The sequence below is a fragment of the Hypomesus nipponensis genome, chromosome 26 (assembly GCF_054491055.1).
Source record: "Hypomesus nipponensis isolate SF chromosome 26, ASM5449105v1, whole genome shotgun sequence".
In the NCBI taxonomy this organism is placed as follows: Eukaryota; Metazoa; Chordata; class Actinopteri; order Osmeriformes; family Osmeridae; genus Hypomesus; species Hypomesus nipponensis.
The window spans coordinates 6930906-6951472 of record NC_140386.1 but is presented as its reverse complement, the minus strand read 5'-3'; the positions used below and the strand labels follow the sequence as shown (position 1 = coordinate 6951472).

The 20567-nt window shown below is 50.1% G+C and overlaps 5 protein-coding genes across 6 annotated transcripts; 2 read left to right on the top strand and 3 right to left on the bottom strand.

The window, feature by feature from the left end:
* Positions 1 to 198: 198 nt before the first annotated feature.
* LOC146221222 (cytochrome b-c1 complex subunit 10-like) lies at positions 199 to 2672 on the bottom strand. Its single transcript, XM_084692568.1, has 4 exons — positions 2570 to 2672; positions 2004 to 2180; positions 1184 to 1327; positions 199 to 592 (listed from the first exon to the last, which is right to left on the bottom strand). The coding sequence occupies exons 2-3, from the start codon at positions 2063 to 2065 to the stop codon at positions 1207 to 1209; spliced, it is 183 nt and encodes a 60-aa protein (XP_084548694.1). The 5' UTR covers positions 2066 to 2180; positions 2570 to 2672; the 3' UTR covers positions 199 to 592; positions 1184 to 1206.
* Positions 2673 to 2746: 74 nt separating this feature from the next.
* oaz1a (ornithine decarboxylase antizyme 1a) lies at positions 2747 to 7165 on the top strand. The gene is given in 6 exon segments (XM_084692567.1): positions 2747 to 2929; positions 5681 to 5750; positions 5752 to 5838; positions 5972 to 6147; positions 6305 to 6390; positions 6501 to 7165. Coding segments are annotated over 6 exon segments (663 nt in total). The 5' UTR covers positions 2747 to 2813; the 3' UTR covers positions 6629 to 7165.
* A 1-nt stretch (position 7166) lies between these two features.
* Positions 7167 to 11816, bottom strand: LOC146221220 (protein PEAK3). Its single transcript, XM_084692309.1, has 5 exons — positions 11807 to 11816; positions 11288 to 11476; positions 9585 to 10201; positions 8491 to 8937; positions 7167 to 8277 (listed from the first exon to the last, which is right to left on the bottom strand). The coding sequence occupies exons 1-5, from the start codon at positions 11814 to 11816 to the stop codon at positions 7666 to 7668; spliced, it is 1875 nt and encodes a 624-aa protein (XP_084548435.1). The 3' UTR covers positions 7167 to 7665.
* Positions 11817 to 13743: 1927 nt separating this feature from the next.
* On the bottom strand, positions 13744 to 15110 carry LOC146221219 (uncharacterized). The gene has a single exon (XM_084693027.1). The coding sequence runs from the start codon at positions 15010 to 15012 to the stop codon at positions 13954 to 13956; it is 1059 nt and encodes a 352-aa protein (XP_084549153.1). The 5' UTR covers positions 15013 to 15110; the 3' UTR covers positions 13744 to 13953.
* A 1816-nt stretch (positions 15111 to 16926) lies between these two features.
* On the top strand, positions 16927 to 19368 carry org (oogenesis-related gene). Of its 2 annotated transcripts, none has more exons than XM_084692834.1 (8): positions 16927 to 17064; positions 17297 to 17374; positions 17550 to 17778; positions 17959 to 18119; positions 18328 to 18432; positions 18592 to 18682; positions 18962 to 19003; positions 19232 to 19368. In XM_084692834.1, exons 1-6 carry the CDS (start codon positions 17011 to 17013, stop codon positions 18634 to 18636), a joined length of 672 nt encoding a protein of 223 aa, XP_084548960.1. In that variant the 5' UTR covers positions 16927 to 17010; the 3' UTR covers positions 18637 to 18682; positions 18962 to 19003; positions 19232 to 19368. The 2 variants fall into 2 exon arrangements, with proteins under 2 accessions (XP_084548960.1, XP_084548959.1); XM_084692833.1 differs by having other exon boundaries at positions 16928 to 17064; positions 18586 to 18682.
* The last annotated feature ends 1199 nt before the right edge of the window (positions 19369 to 20567 follow it).

Below are 20567 nucleotides of genomic sequence, written 5' to 3'. Positions count from 1 at the left end.
ATACCGTCAGGTAGCCTTGACTACAAGCACAGGAACACATCGTCACTGGTCAAACTTATCTGGCAGTGAAAGTTGAGAATTGTTATTTAGTGCATAACATAACAATCACCATAATTATTTAGCATAACAATTGGAATGAAAGGGAGGGGGGTAGTACACAGTGTAAATGGACATTACAGAAAACACAAGACTTTGAAATAATTGAATAAACTCACATTTATTTAGAGAAAATATAAGTATGAATCATAAAGTTCTGCAGAGCTCACATAAGCTTAATTTACAGTCCTCACCTCCCAGAATTCTGAATAGTTGGCAGCATTGTGGCGTGGGTTTGACAAGACTCGTGTGGGTAAATCGCATCTTTTCACATCACAAACATAACATATTGATGGTTTAAGAAAAGGACTGTGCTAATTCATACAGACTTTATTCTACATAACACAAACCAAACAGCCTCACCCCCCCTTTCGAGTCACAACAACCCCCTGTGCAAACAGCTTCAAGCTCTCCGTCAAAGGGATGAATTGGCACTGGGCCATCCCACTGAAGCCAATGCAGAGAAGCTGGACATCCCTATCGACCGAACACACACCTGCAGGCAGAAACAGTCCATTAGCAGTAGGGAGATAAAAACTGCACAACTTCACACTTTTTTTGTTTGTTGTATTATGTATATTTTGTTGGTATTCTTGGCTTTATTTGTTTTGATAGTGACAGTTGGAGACAGGAAAGGCAGGCGAGCGAGGGGATGACATGCAGTAAATAGCCGAGGTTGGAATTGAACCCTTATCCTTTGTGGTAGTAGAGGTGGTTCCTGGGTAAATCGCTTCTGTCTAAATATGCTAGTTTGTGTTAACCAGCTGCCATTAGAGATTACATCATGTAATGTAATGTAATGTATTACATGTAATGTAATACTTCATATATAACAAAACACTTTACTATACAATATCAGTTTGTGATTCTGTCACACTAATCTTACTGTTGTGTCCTATGTAATCATCTTTCTTTGAGGTGACAGATTAGTAGTGTTTTTGGAGACAGTGCCACCTAGTGGCACAACATAGGTTAATTGGGCAATATCCATTTCTGAATCTGTTCCACTGATCTCTCTTGGAGGTGACCGGAATGTTTTGTAGAGACCGGTCAGTACACTACTGTACCTCCCTCTACTCTCACTCACGTTCGAACCGGCAACGTCACTTTCTATTTGTCGTTCTTGAACTTTCCGTTGACATAAGGGACCCAGTCCAGGACAAGTCGCCAGTCAGTGAAGTGGACCAGTGCCACTCCACCGACTGTTCCCCAGCACACCATGTTTGGAAGCCTGTGGAGGAAAAACAATGTTTTGTTAAAACAACACGAGGCATTAGACAATGATTCATTGTTTATTAGAAGCGTTGGAACACACAAGATCGTTGATTAGACAAAGACATTAAAACACATCATAGTCTACACCTCTGTTAGATGGTATTTGAGCTGGTCTTAAGCTTGCGGACATTTCTAGGAATAACGTGACGAGGTAACCTGAGTGATAAAATTGGGGGTTCTCATAGACACACCTTACACTCAAGCGTTCCTGCATATTAAGGCTTTAATTCACACTACTACTGAACAATAAGAACCATCACTTTACCCTCACTGACTGCGTTAATATCAAAAACAGATCAGACCAAAATAAAAAAGACCAATGACAATGTTGTCCTGTACTACACAGCTAACTGACCCGAAACTAGTAAACATGATTGTGTGCTAGCTTGTCAATAACCTGGCATTTCTAGACACACACTCTGGAAACAGTAAATTGTAACCGTAAAGTAACTAGCTAATTGGCAAAAAATAACTCAGCTAGCTTGTCTAAGTAGCTAATAAGGTAGCTTAAGGTGGGTCACGAAAGGACACAGGAGATTTTAGAAACCTTGTTTTCAAAACTGTAACCCGATAAAACTCCCCAAATACCGAGGACCCACACGAACATCATGCTACCCTCCTCTCCAACTTACCAAGTCCTTAAAACGGAAATATATTTGGCGCCCACCACTTTATTTAGTATTTTTACCACCATTCTGACCTTCCTTGGTCACTTGTCAGCTATCCTAGCTTATCTATCCGCTCGCTTGCTTGTTGTTGATGACGGTAGAGGGGCTCAAGGAGGACCCTTAGAGCGGCAACTCATATGCCTGTCGAAAACAATAAAAACAACCAACCCAGTAGTATCACAGGTTTTCGTGATGAAGTCACATACATTATTATTACATATTTTACCCTGCGTCTTTGAGTGTTTAAAAAAGCGTTATATATGTTTAATGTTTTATTATATATCATAAATAATCTAAATACTTGTGCTATTGTCTCGCACATATCCAAGTCTTGACAATGGCACGAATGTTAAAACATGTATTGCATTAAGATGTTTTCCGACTGATTCGCGTTAGTAAGACGTTAGACTATTGTGACGATCTGGCAGATATATTGGTGTATTAAGGATAATGCTTTTTTAATGGCTTCTGCAAAGCTTGATAACGATGTCAACAGTTCTGTAAAAAAAATAACTGCGAGGATAACTTACGTTTTGCATAAACACAAATTGACACACTTATCCCCAATGACTAGATCACGAAAAGCTGTGGTACTGAGTTTAGAATGAACTTTAGACAGTAAATGTGTTCACAGCCAAAGGTTGTCACGTACCTCACGTCACAGCTTTAGGACACTCCCCCTCCTTTGTGAGTGGCCTCTAGCACCCCCAGCAGCCCACGAGAACACTTGGAACGGAGAAGCAAGAGAGATCTGCGGGCTTGGAAGTTGGCCGGATGGTTAAATCCAACCTACAGACGATACTAAATAGCCACTGTTTTGTCAGAGAAAAAGAGAGAAACATATCCAAAATGCCAGTTAACCAGACCTGTAATAAACCGGAAAGTGAAAGGTAAGTTAGACAGATTTTGGGGATCAAATTAGAATCAGAAACAAAGCTAGCCTAGCTAGCAAGCTAACTCATACGCACAGTGTGACGCGGGATATGTCTATTTGCTGGAAGTATCGATTTAATGACACGGTAAAAAACGTAAATGATTACTATTTAAGGGCCATATTTAATAGTTAAATTTGAATGTCAACTAAGCTATTATAATATGCTTTCTAGCTAACCCGTGACAATTGGAATTTGACATAAATTAGAAGACTGACGTTCTGTTTTAAGATATTGACGCGGCCTAGCTGGCCAGAAATAAAATGTAGCTCTAGCTCAGTAGTACTACTGTACAGCAGTATCTGCTACCCTAGCTAGAGCTAACTAGTATAGCCTAGAGACCAAATAGTGCTAGCTAACAGTAAGAGAAATCGGTTCAGTCCGTGTTTACATTGCTATCTCGCTAGCTAGTTATATAACACTGGCCTATGTAGCTAAACATTTGGATATTCATGTTTTGGTGCCTTTTAAAACGAGAATCGTAATTTGTACTTGAAAACTGTGTATGTCGTCGCACAACTTTTTAGATACATTTAATTTAACGTTAGCTAGCACTAAGTAGCATACATCTTAATTAAGCTAGCTTTTTAGTGGCAGCATCGGTTAAGTCAACAAATCTTACGCTGACAGCGACGCATCGGAGTGAAATGGGATGGTGGAAAACACCGTCACCTTTAACTATGGTTTTTAACTTTACTTTTAAATACCGAAGCGCCGTTTTCGTCTGGTTAGAAGCAAATGCACGGACTACTGTGCAAAGGTATGTAATCGATGGTTCTAGAAACGTAAATCGTTGATACCAGTCGGTCACTTTCTACATGCGAGAACGGGGTTCAGCTCTGGAAATGTGGGTCATGGTAAGTCTACACCAATAATGTGGATGCTTTCGCGGTCAGTCTGTCTGCCATAACTAGCTATCTACCTGTCACGGCATCATGTTGACTCTTAATTTAGTTGGTTCGTCCTCTTGAGTTAATAAACAACAGATAAGTTGGACTCAATTATGTCTCAAAGCTGTGGATGAACTCCACAGCTTGGCCATATGAGCAAGGCCGCGTTAAAGTGTGGAAGTCTTTCACTGACAACTATGGACACAAGCATGCCAGATTCCTTCAATGAGTTCTAAAAACAAAATAAAAAAATGTAACACATTTTTATTTAATATTTACATGTATGTATATATATTTTTTACATGTATACTTTTTTTGATTTTTAATATCTTGTCATGGGTGAATTTGTTTTTCTCCACTTCCATTGAACATTTCTGGTCCACTAGTTCGGCAAGCGCTTTGAGTCTGTGTTGCCATGTGACGAGGGCAGCTGTCGCCAGCTAAGCCTCTTCCTCATCGTTGAGTGTGCTGAGCTTATGGGGATTGGGAACAATGTTGTGAATGGCGCAGAGCTGTTGAATATGTTGTTGGAACAAGTGCAGGTGGAATTTGACCCCTCTGTAGGGGCCACTGGTAGATATTTACTGGGGCTATCGCAGCTATGACACACTGGCTCGAGTGATTGACCAATAACAAGGGGAGATAAAATATCCTCTGGTTCTCTTTACCATTCCCCCCCTCTCTGTGTTCCGACTGCGGACCTGCCTGGGTTCCCCTATGCAGAGCAGGCCTCCTGTGAATCCCTTCACGCGCGCTGACAAGAGACTCGACGATGAGTCCCCGGCGTTCACACCCCGGCTCCACTTATAGCACGGGAGTGGCGCTGACGTAGTGCGGGGTGTGTGTGAGAGAGCTGCTGCCGGATGGAAGGCAGACGGGCGACATGGCCTCTCATGGATGTTGTTCCTGTGAGAAGCTCGAGGGACAGCACAGCCCTGTCCTAGCTACTCCAGTCCGGGGACGGTAGAGTCCTAGCCACACTATTCTGTCAAACACCCTCCTCCAATGCCCCATCCAGGGTGCACTTCAGTGTTGGGAGAGGAGCCACAGTCATAGCTAATGCTGTTACGCAACCCAGACTCCACCGAGGATGGCTTCTAGCTATCAGGATAACACTCAGTAATGGCCAGTCAGAGCTCGAGAACACGCGGGTCTGGACAGACAGGATTATGTCCGTCATCGGACTATTTAAGTCCTCAATGTTCATGTGATTAAGTGGACTCGGAATCAACCTTCCAGATGGGTCCTACCAGATCCACACACTGGAGGTTCTGTTCCCGTGGCAACCCGGCTCTCTTCTGTGGCTCTCTGTATTTTTCCGTTGGAAGGGGGGCAGGTCTGCCAAGTGTGTGGAGGAATGTCACCTGCCTGTCTGCTCTGCCTCGCCGTGGGAGACGGAGCCCTTCTCTGATTGGTGCGCGGGGTGGAATGTGTCACAGAGGCGCCGTCTCCTTGACAATGAGTGAATGAGTCATCTGAACGTCGGAGTGTTGGATTAGAGAGCGCAGCGCTCGCACGAGTCAGATCTCACACAGCCAGTTTGTGCTCCATAGGTAACAGAAGTCTTCAGTTACCTATGGAGTTACTGTGTAATCTCCAACCAGCCTGTCAAGCATAGGTGGAGAGTGAGGGAGTACGTTGAGCTTTGACCCCGGCTGTAAATAAACAATACTGCTAACCTGGCCAATGTTTGACTAGAATCGCTCACGTGCATCCAGGTTGATCATCGTCTACTCTGGTCTGGAGTGTTGGGTGATCTACCAGTGATGCCTCCAAGCCCTGTCTCTCAGTTCACTGTGTGTGTGTTTGTGTGTTGCAGCAGCTCCAGTAGTCCTTGCCGGGGGCCTCTGAGCGTCAGTAACCTGGGTCCAGGGCCTCAGTGGTGCTCCTGATGACCCTCTCCCACCATTAAAGATCCCAGGTGGGCGAGGGAATGACCAGCGGGATCGCAATCTCTCAGCCAAGCTCTTCTACTCTGTGAGTGAGACCGCCTGCTGCCGTCTGCCCCACGTCTAGTGCGTCAGTGCCACGAGTCAAGGAATGAAATCCACCTCTTGTTTGTTCATCTCCCTTGTCTGTACACCCCTCTTCCCCCCCCCCCCCCCTCCAGGATACTCAGCTGCTGGTTCTGGAGGAGGCCCCGCCCCCCAACAGCCGCGTGCGCTTCCTGCTCTTCGAGTCTCGGCGCTCGGAGGGGCGGCGCGGCGCGTGGAGGGGGGCGTTGAAGGGGGGGAGCATCTACATCGAGATCCCCCCCGGAGCCCTGCCCGAGGGCTGCAAGGACAGGTCAGTCCGCCACTCGATCACTGGGGGTGGGGGGGGGCAGAGGGTGGACGTGTTGGGCGGGTGTCTGGGAGAAAGAGAGTGTAGGGGAAGGGCGCGGGTCTGAGAGGGCTAACTTTTGGAGTTCCCTTCTCACTGAGGGTTCCTCCCCTCCCTGCAGCTTTGCGCTGGTGTTGGAGTTTGCAGAGGAGCGGCTTCAGGTGGACCACGTCTTCATCTGCTTCCACAAGAACCGAGACGACCGAGGTGAGCTACACACACACACACACACACGGGCGGTGTGGGACCCCCAGGGTCGAATCTGTCCACCTGTACAGACGTACTGACCGTGTCTCTCTCCCCCCGTCTCTCCTCAGCATCCCTCCTGCGTACTTTCAGCTTCCTGGGTTTTGAGATTGTGCGTCCAGGCCATCCCCTTGTCCCCACACGCCCCGACGCTTTCTTCATGGCTTACAGCATCGAGCGCGACTCAGACGAGGAATAAAGACTCCCCGATCTCGCACACTCTCGCTTCTAGTGTTTGTCCTTCTGTCCCTCCCTCCCTCCCTAAACTCCCCCCCCCCCCTTCCTCACTTGAAGTAATTATACAAACTCTTAATATGGAGGTTTTCTGTGAAGTTGTTTTTCCTTGTTTATGACCTGTATGATGTGCTGTATTGCGATGACATTTGCACCAGTGTACCATGTTGAGAAGCAGGAATGTACCAACTACCCAGTAAACTAGGGGGAGCTTATCCCACCACTGTAGTAATTATCCATGATACTCTTTAAGTGTTTGTGTTGATTTCCCCCCTCTCCTTTCCTTCCATCCACCCACCTCTATGATCATCTCTAGGATGTAGTATTTATGGTCAAGATTCCATGCATCATATCCGTGTAATTTGTTTTCGTGACCATCTTGCATCATGATGTTGATTTTTTAAAATGTGTGCATGAATATTGATTTCTTAGTTTTGAGTCGATGATATTTTGCATGATGTACCAGTGTGCTGAATAAAAGCTTATCAGCTTGACAACGTTACTGTACTTCCTGGTTTATTAAGAAGGAACATGGTTGCATTTTCATTAAAACCTGCTTTACACGGACGTGATGCTAGGTCCACTGAGGAACAGTGCGAAGGTCTGACAGTTTAGGAATCACATGCTCTGTGAGTCAAGCATTGTCTTTATACCAAAATCAATCTTTGGCACAAGCTGAAGGCATGTTTTCGTACAAACAATTGTTGGCACACTGGAAAGCATAGCATAAAACTCTTTTTGCACAATTAACAACCTAGGGGAAAAATACAAATACTTTAAAGTATATCTAGATATAAGTGCAATATACAAATATTAAAGTTGTTCATAATTATATTTATATACAAAATCTGTAAAATTTAAGTGCCGGTACTTAATCTACTTGTGTAGAAAAATAGAAATGCAAATGAGATGCAAGCATACTCTTTACTGCTTTGGATTACAAGGGTCTTCATACGGTCAGTCAAGCAGAGTGGAGGTTTTCCCCAGGGTCTCGGTGGCCCTCTAGTTGGGGTTGTGGAGCCCCAGTCGAGCTGTGGCCCTCAACACAGATTCAGGGTCAGCCTGAGAGAGGTAGTGGAGACACAGGAAGTCCTCCCAGTCCAGGCCAGACTGGTCGCCATGGACACCTTTCTCTGCCAGCTTCAGGACCAGCAGAGCTCGCTTCACTAAGAGCCAGTGGCGCACGATGGAGCTTTCAGCCCCGGCCCCAGCCTCATCCACGGCCCCTTCTCTAGCCCTGGCCTCATCCACGCCTCGAGCCCCAACCCAAGGCCAGGGCCCAGAGTCAGCCCCTCCTCCTCCTCCTCCGGCAGGATGGAGGCTGAAGAGCCTAGCCCGGGGGCCCCAGAGCAGGACCTGCAGGATGCCCACCGTGTCTCCCATCTGCAGCCCGCTCCCCTCCTCCCTGAGCCAGCCGCTCAGTTGCTGCAGCCCTGGGCGGCACGGAAAGTCTGCAGGGGGGAGGCCGGGACTCCGTGAGCAGGGGGAGGCAGCCTCCTGGAGGTGAAGGCAGCGCTGGATGATGGCCCCAAACTGGGCCTGGAGGGCTGGAGGGGGCGGGGCGGGGGGAGACAGAGCCGTGTGATGGGCTACGACCACGCGAGGGGTACCCCACTTCCTCCACGACGCCCGAACCCCAACTCGGATCTGCTCCTTCTTTCCGCGCGCCGTCGTTTCTCCCTCCTCGCCGTTTCCGTCCTCCGCTCTTCTTGTCCCTTGGTCCCGTTCGCGCCCTCCTCCCTCTCCATCGTCTCCCGCGGTCTCCCCCTCCCTCTCCTCCTCCCTCTCCCCCTCCCTCCCCTCTCGTCCAGGCCACAGCAGGAGCACATCTCGTGGGTGCAGCTCCACGCAGGTGCACGCCCCGTGGCTGTCCAGCACCTGGAGCCCCCTGGCGAGCTGCAGCAGAAGCACCCCCAGCTGCCTCTCATACCCCCGGCCCTCAGCCCCACCCAGGCCCCTGCCCTCCTCCACAAAGTCCTCCAGCGTGGCCCGAGGCAGGTCCCTCTCCACGGTCACCCTCCACCCTCTCTGGAGCAGCGAGGCTACGCTCGGCTCTCTGGTCTCCCTGCTGCGCTTCAGGCTCCCGGACGACTCGACGGCGCCCTCGTGTGGTGGCAGCGGTGCGCTGCGGCCAGGCTGCGAGGCAGGGGAGGGCTCCTGGGGGGGTGAGGGGCGGAGGTCGGACTGGGGAGGGAAGTAGGCGAGGACCTGCTGGATGTTGATGTGAGGCGGACAGGGGGGGGGGTGGGGGGGGGAGTCGGTGCAATGGCTCACCTGGGATAACACACAAAGGATGAACAACTTATTCAGGACCAACCAAGGATCTAGTTCAGAATTTAATTCTATTTCAGAATCTAGTTCTAGACCACAATCTAGATTCTAATCCAGGATATAACTCCAGGACTATTAATCCTGAAATATTGACTCAAGGGACATCTGGTTGGTCATGGAAAGCTAACTCTTTTGCGCATGATGCTAGCAGTCGTTCTCAAACAAGGGAAAGACAAACATCATAGCATTTTATCAAACATTCAGAACAGGTGCTGTGCAGCACGTGTTGGCAGTTTGGAGGAAGTTCATGTGTGGTGTGTGTGTGTGTACTTTGCTTGGGTGTAGGAACACAAAGCGATAGACTGTGGTTGGAGCCCTGCTTGCCATATATGGCATAAAATAAGGACGATTGAAATATGTCTCTCTCACTCTTTCCTCTCTCTGTCCCTCTCTCTCTCACTCTCTCTCTCTCACTCTCTCTCTCTCTCTCTGTCCTTCTCTCTCTCTCTGTCCCTCTCTCTATTTGTCCCTCTTTCTCTATTTGTCCCTCTCTCTCTGTCCCCCTCTCTCTCTGTCCCTCTCTCTCTTTCACCCTGTCTCTCTCTCTCTCCTTCTCTCCCTGTTTGCATCTTTCCCCTATGTGACTGTACCTTAGCAGCCAGCACCCTGCCTGGGAACACGGTGCTATGCAGGCGGTAGTAGAGAGCGCCCCCTATCTGCTGGGGTCGACAGTCCCACAGGAGGAGGTCCTGGGGCTGGAGAGCCGCCCCAGGCCCCCCAGGCCCCCCAGGCCCCCCAGGCCCCCCAGGCCTCCGATCCCCTCCCCCCAGGAGCTGCCCAGCCTCCAGCCTCTCGGCCACGCTCCTGAGAAACAGCAGGTGGCGCTGTTGCAGGCCCCGGGAGACGCTGGCGTGACTGGCCAAGCTGCAGAAGAAGTGAGGCAGGAGGCGGTCGGGGGTGTTGAAGCTGAGCTGGGAGAGGGGCAGGAGGGCGGGCGGGGGCGGCTGGACGGGCCTCTGTTGGGGGGCGGGGGCAGAAGTGATCATGTAGAGGGGGTTGTCATAGCTGTGGGGGGCGAGGGGCAGCGGGGACCAGCCAGGGGACAGAGGCTGGGGCCAATTGGGGGACAGGCCGGGGGACGTGGGGCATGGGGACAGGGGACACAGGTAGCCCCCTGGCAGGGACAGGGTCCTGACCAGGCTCTTCTTAGGGACGGGCGGAGGACAGCTATCGGAGAAGAAGCGTTCTTGGTGACACAGAGACGGGTCTGGAACACAGAGGACAACCATGGATCAGACACACATGAACAGTTTCTTCATTCAGAAGGAAAAGTCAGTCGGATCCCTTCAGTGTTGGCCTCGGCCTACATAGCTCAGTGGGAAGGTGTTTGGCTCCATGTCAACAGGTTGCAGTTTCAAATCCATCCTCTATGTCCCTATGGCTAAAACATTTGGTGAATATATTTCACTGATATAGTGTTGTATCCAGCCTTACAGACAGGTGAAAACCAAATTCCTCCAACACACTAGTTTGTGATGTAGGTCAGGTCAACCTGTCCTTCTATTTAGTTCTTGTGTCTGAGGGTGGTGCGTGTGAAGGGTGAGTGTGAAGGATGTGAAAGGTGTGTGTGTGAGGTGTGTGTGTGTGTGAAGTGTGTGTGAGGTTTGTGTGTGTGGGGTGTGTGTGAGGTTTGTGTGTGTGGGGTGTGTGTGAGGTGTGTGTGAGGTGTGTGTGTGAGGTGTGTGTGAGGTGTCTGTGTGTGGGGTGTGTGTGAGGTGTGTGTGTGAGGTGTGTGTGTGAGGTGTGTGTGTGAGGTGTGTGTGAGGTGTGTGTGTGAGGTGTGTGTGAGGTGTGTGTGTGAGAGGGGTTTGTAGGTAAGCTTGAGGTCTGGTTTCAGGTGCAACTTCCTTCTTATATGACAAAAGGGAAGTCAAATTTTGGAGCAGAGGGAAACTGCAAACAGACAGAGCCACACACACCTAGACACACACACACCTAGACACACACACCTAGACACACACACACACACACACCACTGCTTCTCTTTTCTACCTTCTTTAAAAATATTTTGAGAATGTTATGAATCATGTCATTGTGTTCCAGGCAGTTGTAGTTAGGCTTCATCAAATCTTAATGAAAATGTTAATTTAATCAACATGGAGCAAATGAAATAAATGTGAGAGGTGGAGGTGCTGGGGTGCAGTGAGAGGTGGAGGTGCTGGGGTGCAGTGAGAGGTGGGGGTGCTGGGGTGCAGTGAGAGGTGGAGGTGCTGGGGTGCAGTGAGAGGTGGAGGTGCTGGGGTGCAGTGAGAGGTGGGGGTGCTGGGGTGCAGTGAGAGGTGGAGGTGCTGACCGTATCTCTGATGGATGGGGCAGAGGGCAGCCTGACAGTCTGTGGGCTCAGGGAACACGTCTGCGTTGGGGCTGTGGAGCTGGGACACCCTGGGGCTGAACAGCCCTCCCTCTCCCTCCAGGTCTACACTGGAGCTGGAGTACGCGCTCCTGCACACACACTCACACACACACACACACGTAACGCACACTCACACACACGCATCACAAACACAAAAACACACTCGTATCACAGACACATGTAACACACACACGCATGGAACAGACACACACACACACACGTGTCACAAACACAAAAACACACGTATAACAGACACACGTAACACACACACAGATAAACACATGAGGCACGAGGCTTGATGGAACCTGTGTGGAGCTGCACATAGGGGCTTGAAATGATACATCCTGGGGATGAGTGGACAACTTCTCGTGGTGTGAGAGTGTGTGTGTGCGAATGTGTCTTACCGGCGCTGTTTGACAGGCAGTGCTGGTGGTGTCTGTCTCTCCGCTGGGCTGGTACTGGTCTCCATCCCTGCTCAGTCTGCCTCCACTCCACAAGATCTCTCTCTCTCGTTCTCTCTGTCCTCCTCTGCCTCTCTCTGTCTCTCTCTATCTCTTTATCTCTCTCTGTCAGCGATCTTGGCTGTTTGAGGTTGGTACCGGAAAATGCGTATTTGTATCTGTGGGTGTGTATTCCTGTCTGTCTGTGTGTGTTTGTGTGTGTGTGTGTGTGTGTGTGAGGGCAAAGCTCTGTGTCTAACCTCAAGTACAAAATGAGGAAGAACAACCACCAACGCTTCCGCGTGACACGCTCAGTTCTCACACAGACACACCTACACACACGCAGATACCCTCACACACACACCCACACATACTCACACACACGCACGCTCACAAACACACACAAACACTGCAGGCTGAGGGGAGGGGGGTCAGAGGGGGAAGGGGGCCTGGAGGCTGGGGGGATGAGGGCCACCCCTGACGTAGCCCCCTCATCAGCGGCAGCGGTGAGCCCCACCCTCAGCCACCACCGTGTCTCACTGTTCATCTCCACCGAACCACAGCCTTGTGCAAAACTCACCAGAGAAATGCAGAGAAATAATGTACTATTTAACGTCTGAATCCTTTAGCATTCGACATGTTAGCCAACCATGGCAGCGGGCGCTTGTCATCCAGAGCGAGGCTGAGAAGGAGTACCGTCGAAAATCAAGGATCAGAAGTGGTCAGTCAAGCATGGTCTGTATTTACCAGGCACGGTGCAACAGCGACAACCGCCCGACAAATAACATTGACACCACGATATTAGAATGTCACCATCACACACACACAGCTAACCAGCCATTTGAAATGGTCCGTCCCGGCCACGTACACCCTGCTGAAGAGAAGCAAAGAGCCGATGCTATTCTGCAGTCTCTACTACGGAGACCATGTTTGTGTGGACGGCTCTTCACCGCGGTGATTACATGAAGATATGACGGGGATGAAGAGAACTTGGGTCAAGGGGTTCGTTTGATCTGGTTCTGTGGGGCGCGCTGCATGGGTCTTCTGTCTACAACGAGGAGCACTCTCCCTCTTACTGATGCTAATGCTGAGAGGAGGAGGAGGAGGGAGGGGAGGTGGGGGGAGGAGGGGGGAGAGGGAGGACGAGCGTACGGGAGAAGGAGAGGATGAGAGGATGAATGAGACGTTTTTATAGGCTAGGGGAGGTGGGGGGAGGAGGGGGGAGAGGGAGGACGAGCGTAAGGGAGAAGGAGAGGATGAGAGGATGAATGAGACGTTTTTATAGGCTAGGGGAGGTGGGGGGAGAGGGAGGACGAGCGTAAGGGAGAAGGAGAGGATGAGAGGATGAATGAGACGTTTTTATAGGCTGAAAGAGGGCATCACATATGGCCTGTTGTTCTCTCCCTCACCATGTCCCTGGACCTCTCTCTCTCTCCCTCTCCCTCTCCCTCTCTCTCTCTCTCTCCCTCTCTTTCTCCCTCTCTCTCTCTAACCCTTCCTCCAAGAGACCCTTTGTATTCTAAGGACCTAAGAAAGACCTCTTGTCCTTCCCTCTGTGCGTCAGACACTGACCTTAATGGCCACACACACCACAGAGACACACACACAGCACAAAGGGTGGGAGTATGTATAGACTGCACAGAGGACAGTATGAGGAGAGAGGTGCAGGGACGTGGAGGGGGGGAGGAGGGATGAATGGTGAAGAGGTGTTAATGATACAGAGGTGACCAATAGGATTGGAGCGTCACTACCTCAATTATGGATCCAGTCTGAACTGCGTCCTTCTACCCTCTGCTGGTAAACATTTCACTGTTCAGATTCTGGGGTGTGTTCAGGTGGGGTGTGTTCAGGGTTCAGTATTTAGGTTGGGCAGCAGTCGGCATTAGCATAAAAATCTATGACACAAAATTGGAAAAAAATTAAAATTACATTTCATTTATAGAAACATTGTGTTTATTTAGCAGCAACAGCAGAGAGACATCAGGATAGATGTAAAGACAACACTGACAGATTGTTCATTTAAAATTTGATACACAAAAGTTTGCACAAATACACTGCTCCACTTTGACACAGCTGGAGCTCAGAATCAGAATTGTGTTTATTCGCAGTATCTCAACTCTCCCCCCCCCCCTCTCTTTCTCCATCTCTTCATTTGTACTCCTGTCCTCACTGGGAAGTGAAGTGTTTGCGTAAGACCCCCCAGAGCCTTCGTGTTGGTTTTCCCTCCGAGGAGGAAGAGGGCAGGCTCCAGGCTGTCGCGGCGCTCCGGCTCAGCGTCTTCTTCTTTGGTACTTCTGCGGCGTGTGAGGGAGTGGCGTCCTTGGAGAGGTGAGGCGTGTGGGAGGTCCTCCGGGAGGTGGGTCTGGGGTTGGCGGGGGTGCGAGAGGTGGAGGCAAGGGAAGGTCTGCGGTTGGCGGAGGCGGGGGTGCGAGAGGTGGAGGCTAGGGAAGGTCTGGGGTTGGCGGGGGCGCAGGAGGTGGAGGATGAGGAGGTGTCGGCGGGGGGGACGGTGCGTGGCGTGGGGCCGGGCCCTGGAGGCCTGTCGTGGCTCTCCTCCCAGGCCAGCGGACGGCGCAGGCAGAGCAGAGCCTCCTCGCTCGCCATCTGAGGGCTCCTGCTCAACGTCACAAAGCCATAGGGGGTGGTGACCTTCTCCAGGTGTGGCAGGGACAGCGCCGCCCTGCTGGCCGCGTCGGGGCAGTGCCGGTCCTCCAGATAGGGGACGGAGCTCTCCCTGCGGACCGCCCTCCGGCTCAGGGTGAGAGGGTCGGACACGGAGCGGTGAGCGGGGCGCCCGGGGTAGGGGCAGCCGGGGGAGCACGAGGAGAGACACGAGGGGGACACAGACAGGGAGCACATCGTGCTCTCCAGCCCCAGACCCTCGTCCGTTTCTCCCTCTCCACCTTCTCCCGGTGTCCCTCCTCCTCCGTCCTCCGCCCGCTGGCAGACCGGCTGCACCGACAGGCTGGGAATGGTGAAGCGCGGGACGCTGCCCGGCGTCAGGATGTTGGTGTGGATGTTGTCTTTACTCGAGTGGCTCTCCGATCCGGAGAAACTCCCCAGAGAGCGCGCGCTGCCGGTCGCCCACAGCAGGGCGCGCAACCCCGCGCTGCTGTGCCTGCGCTCCGTCGAGAAGTCGTACACGTCCGGTTTGCCGCCTATCCGGGCGCCGCTCCCGATAGCTCCGACGCTGACGGTGCGCGTGACAGCCATGCCGTGCTCCATTGTGACTGTGAGCTCTCAGCGCTGCCAAGGGGTCTGGAATAGGATGGTTTCAAGGCTGGAAACACACGGCTTTTATACTTTCCTCCCCGTCTCTCCCCCTCCCGGTCTCTCCCACTCCAAACGGGCAACCTGCGTAAATGTTAATGCTGATGTGACGGTGTCACGACGGAAGCTCCTTGTGTGGTTCCCTCCCTCTCTCCCTCTCCCTCCCTCCCTCTCTCTTTCTCTTTTTCTCCCTCCCTCCCTCCCTCCCTCCCTCCCTCCCTCCCTCTCCCTCCCTCTCCCTCCCTCTCCCTCCCTCTCCCCCTCTCCCTCTCTCTCTCTCTCTCTCTCTCTCTCTCTCACTCGAGGGGCACCAGGAGATGCTTCACAGTCGGATGCAGATACAGCCCCAAGTGCGCAAACCACGTTATTGTATTCCTTATGTAGATCACACACGGTGAGCGTGCCTGCCTATTATTAGCAACAGATAGACGCACTTTGATAAATGTATTCAGCCAGGAGTAGGCCTGTCTGCGTTCACATGGCCTATGCACCATTTCTAGTGAATATGTGAAATATAGCATTTCCGTTTTTTCACCTGATATAACGTGTACCCCCTCCCCTAACATGCAAAGGGTATGTCCTGCCATCATGTGTGTTATTTTCTGTGTTCTTTTGGTCACAATGAAAAACCTAAGATAATATGGAGATGTCTGCTCTTTTCTAGCAAAAGTTACAGAGGGGATACAGATTATATCAGGCCGTTTTTTCACCTGATATAATGTGTATGTGGGGGTCAGAGGGCTGAGCGGTTAGGGAATCGGGCTATTAATCCGAAAGTTGTCGATTCGATTCCTGGCTGTGCCAAAATGAGGTTGTATCCTTGGGCAAGGACCTTCACCCTACTTGCCTCGGGGGGAATGTCACTGTACTCACTGTAAGTCTCTAGCATCAGCTAAATGACAACAACAACAAATATCCCCTCTGTAACTTCTGTGTTCATTGACAGACCCTTTGCATGTTAGGGGAGGGGGCACACATTATATCAGGTGAAAAAACGGCCTGATATAATGTGTATCTTCTGTCATTTTTGCTTGAAAAGAGCAAACATCTTCACAAATAAACGTATTTATGTAGACAAATGAGTCCCTTGTTACTATGGAAAACCCTGTCGAGTCTTCCACGTCGATATTGATCCATTTAAGAGGTGAATTCGAAGTGCAGCAGTTAAACTCCGCTCTTCTGAGTGCACGCTCGCTCCCGCGGCCAGAGGATGCAAATCCTGGTGGGGATAAGTGCCTTGCCACGACACGGGCGTGCAGGTGCAGTAACATGACACAGCAGCACACTAAACTAACAGTATTTTTGACCAAATTATTTGTCCTGTGTTTTATTATGATAATAATCATGATCCACTGTAATCACAAAATCATTCAATGATCATGAAAATTCAAATAAGCATATTGATGATGCATTCACTTGATAAACATTGCTTTCCCCTAAACGAAAGTAGATAAGCTGCTTTTCGAAAGTAAAAAGTATCGGTATTGGTACTGGCAATACTGGCCTTGTATTTACTTGGTATCGGATCGATACCAAATGTTGCAGTATTGCACATCCCTAACACATAATACCTCTAGAAAATATACTGTCTACTTGGGATCGGCGAATGATGACTTAGTAAATGTAGACCACAGTGACATCTAGCGGTTAACTTAAATGGTAACTCGAGGGATTTACGGAGCACGATTTATGACCGTATACTACAACTAATCTGTATGTACATAGGCTATAAGTATACAATTTTTGGTAAAGATTTCAAGAAAAGACACTGTCTACTCACCATAGCCGTTAATTGTGTTGAAGCATGTTAATTGGTCAAGCAAAGTGATTTGATAATTAATTGGTCAACGTCTGAACGCGGTGATTGGTTCACTACGTCATTCCAGAGGTACATTTGAACTCCCACGAGGTCAACAAACCATCAGTCCGCGAGCCGGCCTCTTTAACAGCAGTATGACTTCCGAAAGTAGCGTCAACATCGAGCAGAAGGGAGACACAAGTATTCAGGTGAAAACATGATTACACATTCAGATTCACGTTCAGGTGAAGACATTGCCCAACAGACGCGACGGCAAGTTTGAACGTCCAATCCACGCATAGTTGGTTTCGAGTCGTTTCTTGAGCTAGCTATGACATTTCAAGTGAACGCGTGGTTCGTGTCGGATATCTCAGGAATTTGAGTTAAATGGCTTCTTTTTTTTTTTACTTGCGTGACCTAACATTGTGTTTTTACCTTCAGGAGGTTTCGGCGAAGAGAGGTGGTGTGGTTAGTACCACTTTCTGTCGCCTTTCCAAGTTTTGGCCCATCAGCCTAATGGTAAGCCAGGCTCTTTAGCTTATTTTATTTGGCCTTGTAATGAAGGACTAGGTTATCTAGCCCGGCTAACTCTTTGTAAGTTGTTTGGGTTTAAGAGTATGGATGTGAATAACGATTCCCTTTTTATTTTACCTTGACAACGTGTTTTGGTTTGCAACTCGCCTGTCGTGAGCAGATGCGTGCTCTCCGTGGGTTTTGGAGGCTGTTCGGGTTCTCTCCGTCGGAAGAGAAGGCCGTCGTTGGACAAGTCGGCGAAGAAGTCGACCACTCACCCCGCCAGTGCCTCGCCGTTCGCAAGCGCCTCAGCCGCTTTACCCGGCTACTATTAGCTATACTGCCCCGCCGCGTGCAGGGCGCCCTGGGCTATCCCGTGTGCACGAGCATCGGCTGCTCCCTCTCTCCAGGTACCGGGAGAGTTCGGCCTCTCCAATGTTCATTCTTGAGGCGAATACAGCCCAAATCGTCATTTAATGTTATACATGAATTTCCAGTTCAGGGAAATTAAGTAACTTGACTAGCAGAACAACCACTGCTATGTAAATACTCCTGCTTCCTGTCACATGACCCGGTGTTTCCTGTGGCAGAGCTGCGTGTGTCGCCCACAAAGGCGTGTGGGAAGGGCAGCAAGAGGAAGCAGGATGACCTGGAGGATGATGATGATGAGCAGGAGCCAGTTACCTGGGCAACCTGGGTGAACCAGGAGCTTGCTGAAGAGGAGGACTCAGCCGTGGACCCTGACTATGAGGTGAGCAATTAAGCAGAGAATTGATAGGCCTACCAACTGTTCGTAAACTCCTGAGGGGAAAAAGCTGTCTGTCCCGCGCATCGATTGAGAGCGTGCACGGAGAGGGGGGGGGGGGGCTATTCACATCAATGTATGGGAAATGGCGCGCGCGCGCACACTACCAACAGTGTCGCCCCTGATGACCCCCCCCCCCTGACCTCTCCCCCAGGTCAGCCTGGGGGAGACTGACAGTGAAGAGTACTGCTCTCAAAACGACACTGAGTGCGAGCTGGAGCTCCAGCACGGCCTGGTCGTCATCGAAGACCTGGACACGGTACACTCCTCTAGCTCTTAACTTTAACAAATCAACCATGACTTCCTTGGTGTGGGTTGTGGAGGGTTGGCAGCATTGACTGACTGTGTGTGGGGGGGGGGGGGTGGGCACACGATGACCTGTGACCCCCCCCCCCCCGACCTCTACCCCCAGCCACAGGTGGAGACTGAGGACATGTCCCTATGTCAAAGCGGCACGGAGTGAAGACCGGAAGGTCACGCACGGCCTGGTTATCAAGGACTTGGAAATGGTACGCTCCTCTCGCGCTCAAACCCCCCCGAGCTACACCCTTTAGTGTGTAGGATGACAGGGTTCCCGCGGGGTCTTAAGTTTTAAATTCAAATTTAAATCGAAGGCCTTAAAACGTCTAAGTCCATATTTTCATCCGAGGTCTTAAATTTAATTTAGTCAGGTCTTAAAGGTAATGCGTTGTGTAGGTCTTTATTGTCTTAAAATGTCTTAAATTTGACTTACTGAACCCTGGATGAAGTGTGTAGCATCAATCCTGCGATAATGTTTCCTTATGCAGGGCGTGGTGAAGTTCCCCGTTATGTATGGCAGCTGACGTCAGGTAAATGTGGCACCATCAACCATTGTAAATTGTGCAAATATTTAAGACTTGAACGAATGCCCTCAACTTCTTGTTGAACCAGGAAGGTGTTTAAAATCTTGTACACGCCAAGGGTACCTTCCTTACTACTGAAATACTGTTTTTGAACTTTCACCTTTTTGACCTGCGGTACTTTCTAGATGTGGCACGTGTTGCTTTGAGGGTTAAAGTGTTTTCTGTCCCTGTCAGGTTCTGTGATTCGGCTGTCATTGGTGATTCTGCAGTCATCGGTCTCTACTGGCCGACGTCTCTCCCGGATTACCCCCTTCATTGTACAATGATGTTTTTTCTATGTCCTGTTCAATAAACATTTTCAACTTTAACAACCTCGTATCTGCATTTCCTTTCCTAGCCAGTAGGTGGCAGTTTGAATCCAATATTTGCATAAAAAGTAGTGGTGGGTGGGTGTTAAGTGTGTTCAGCTTGACGAGATCTGTCCTTTTAAATGACCCGAAGTCGTGAATAGAAATGAGCTAAATTTTCCTGGGCTGCGTTAGACATGGCGACTCTTACAGAGCTGTCAGGATAATGCTCAGATTACACGCTGCCTCTCTGAGATAATTAAAAATGGGGGTTATGGGATGTTTCCGGTTGCCTCTCCACTGACCTGTCATCAGTTGGTTAATTGGAAAGTGCTGAGTTTCCTGCTACTAAAGTTGTGATGTCTAGTCACCTTTTGGAAATTAAAGTAAAAACTTAATTCCTCGCATGTTGGGAGACCTGCTGTGTGACCTCTGACCTCACATCTGCTTCCTGGTACACGTGACCTAGGCTTGCCTTCCATCCGCTTCCTGTGCCCACGGATGTCCTAGTAGCAGCCTTTTATAGATGTAGAGGGCTTTTATAGATGTGGTTGTTTTAGTGCGGCCGACACAGCACAGTGAGGGGCTGAGTCACAGGTGAGCTGTAGCGTGTTGAGTGGAGGTAATGAACATGGAGGATGGATGAGGGGTCTGGTAATCTCTCTCCCTAACCTCTCCTCCACTGCCTGCTCCTGCAATTCTGTCCTCTCCTCTCCCTTTTTCCTCCTCGCTCTTCCTCTTCTCATGTCTCTCCCTCGCTCCTCTCCTCCTTTCCCCTCCTCATGTCTCCCTCGCTCCTCTCCTCCTTTCCCCTCCTCTCATGTCTCTCCCTCGCTCCTCTCCTCCTTTCCCCTCCTCTCTCGTCTCTCCTTCGCTCCTCTCCACTCTTCGCCGGCCACTCCAGCCGGAACAGGGAATGTATGCTTGTCTCTGCTTCTTTCATCTAACCATCATCCCTCCCTCTCTCTCTCCCTGTGACTCACTGAGGTGAAGACCCATATTGTCCTTCCGTGTTAGTCTTTCTTTTCTCCCCTTGTCTCTCCCTGTCTTCAGACAACGACAGCTTATATAACCAGAGCAGGTTAACTCGGGTCCTCTTCAGCGCCGCCGTGTTCATTTTTCATCTGCAGCGCAAAGCTATTAGCGTCTGAATGTCAAAACACAAAAATGCTCTTGTTCTCCATTCCCGCTGGGGGAAATGCAGTGTTATACTGGATGTCTGA

Bases quoted from the DNA above. Each gene is read 5' to 3' on its own strand.
- LOC146221222 (XM_084692568.1), bottom strand. From the start codon at position 2,065: ATGGTGGTAAAAATACTAAATAAAGTGGTGGGCGCCAAATATATTTCC. The intron at 1,328-2,003 runs GTAAGTTGGAGA...TTTCCTCCACAG, and splicing joins ATTTCCGTTTTAAGGACTTG to GCTTCCAAACATGGTGTGCT.
- LOC146221220 (XM_084692309.1), bottom strand. The intron at 10,202-11,287 runs GTCAGCACCTCC...TCTGTGTTCCAG, and splicing joins CCCCATCCATCAGAGATACG to ACCCGTCTCTGTGTCACCAA. The intron at 8,278-8,490 runs GTGCTCCTGCTG...TCGTGGAGGAAG, and splicing joins TGGAGCTGCACCCACGAGAT to TGGGGTACCCCTCGCGTGGT.
- LOC146221219 (XM_084693027.1), bottom strand. From the start codon at position 15,012: ATGGAGCACGGCATGGCTGTCACGCGCACCGTCAGCGTCGGAGCTATC.
- org (XM_084692833.1), top strand. From the start codon at position 17,011: ATGACTTCCGAAAGTAGCGTCAACATCGAGCAGAAGGGAGACACAAGT. The intron at 17,779-17,958 runs GTACCGGGAGAG...TTCCTGTGGCAG, and splicing joins CGGCTGCTCCCTCTCTCCAG to AGCTGCGTGTGTCGCCCACA. The intron at 18,433-18,585 runs GTACACTCCTCT...CTCTACCCCCAG, and splicing joins TCATCGAAGACCTGGACACG to CCACAGGTGGAGACTGAGGA.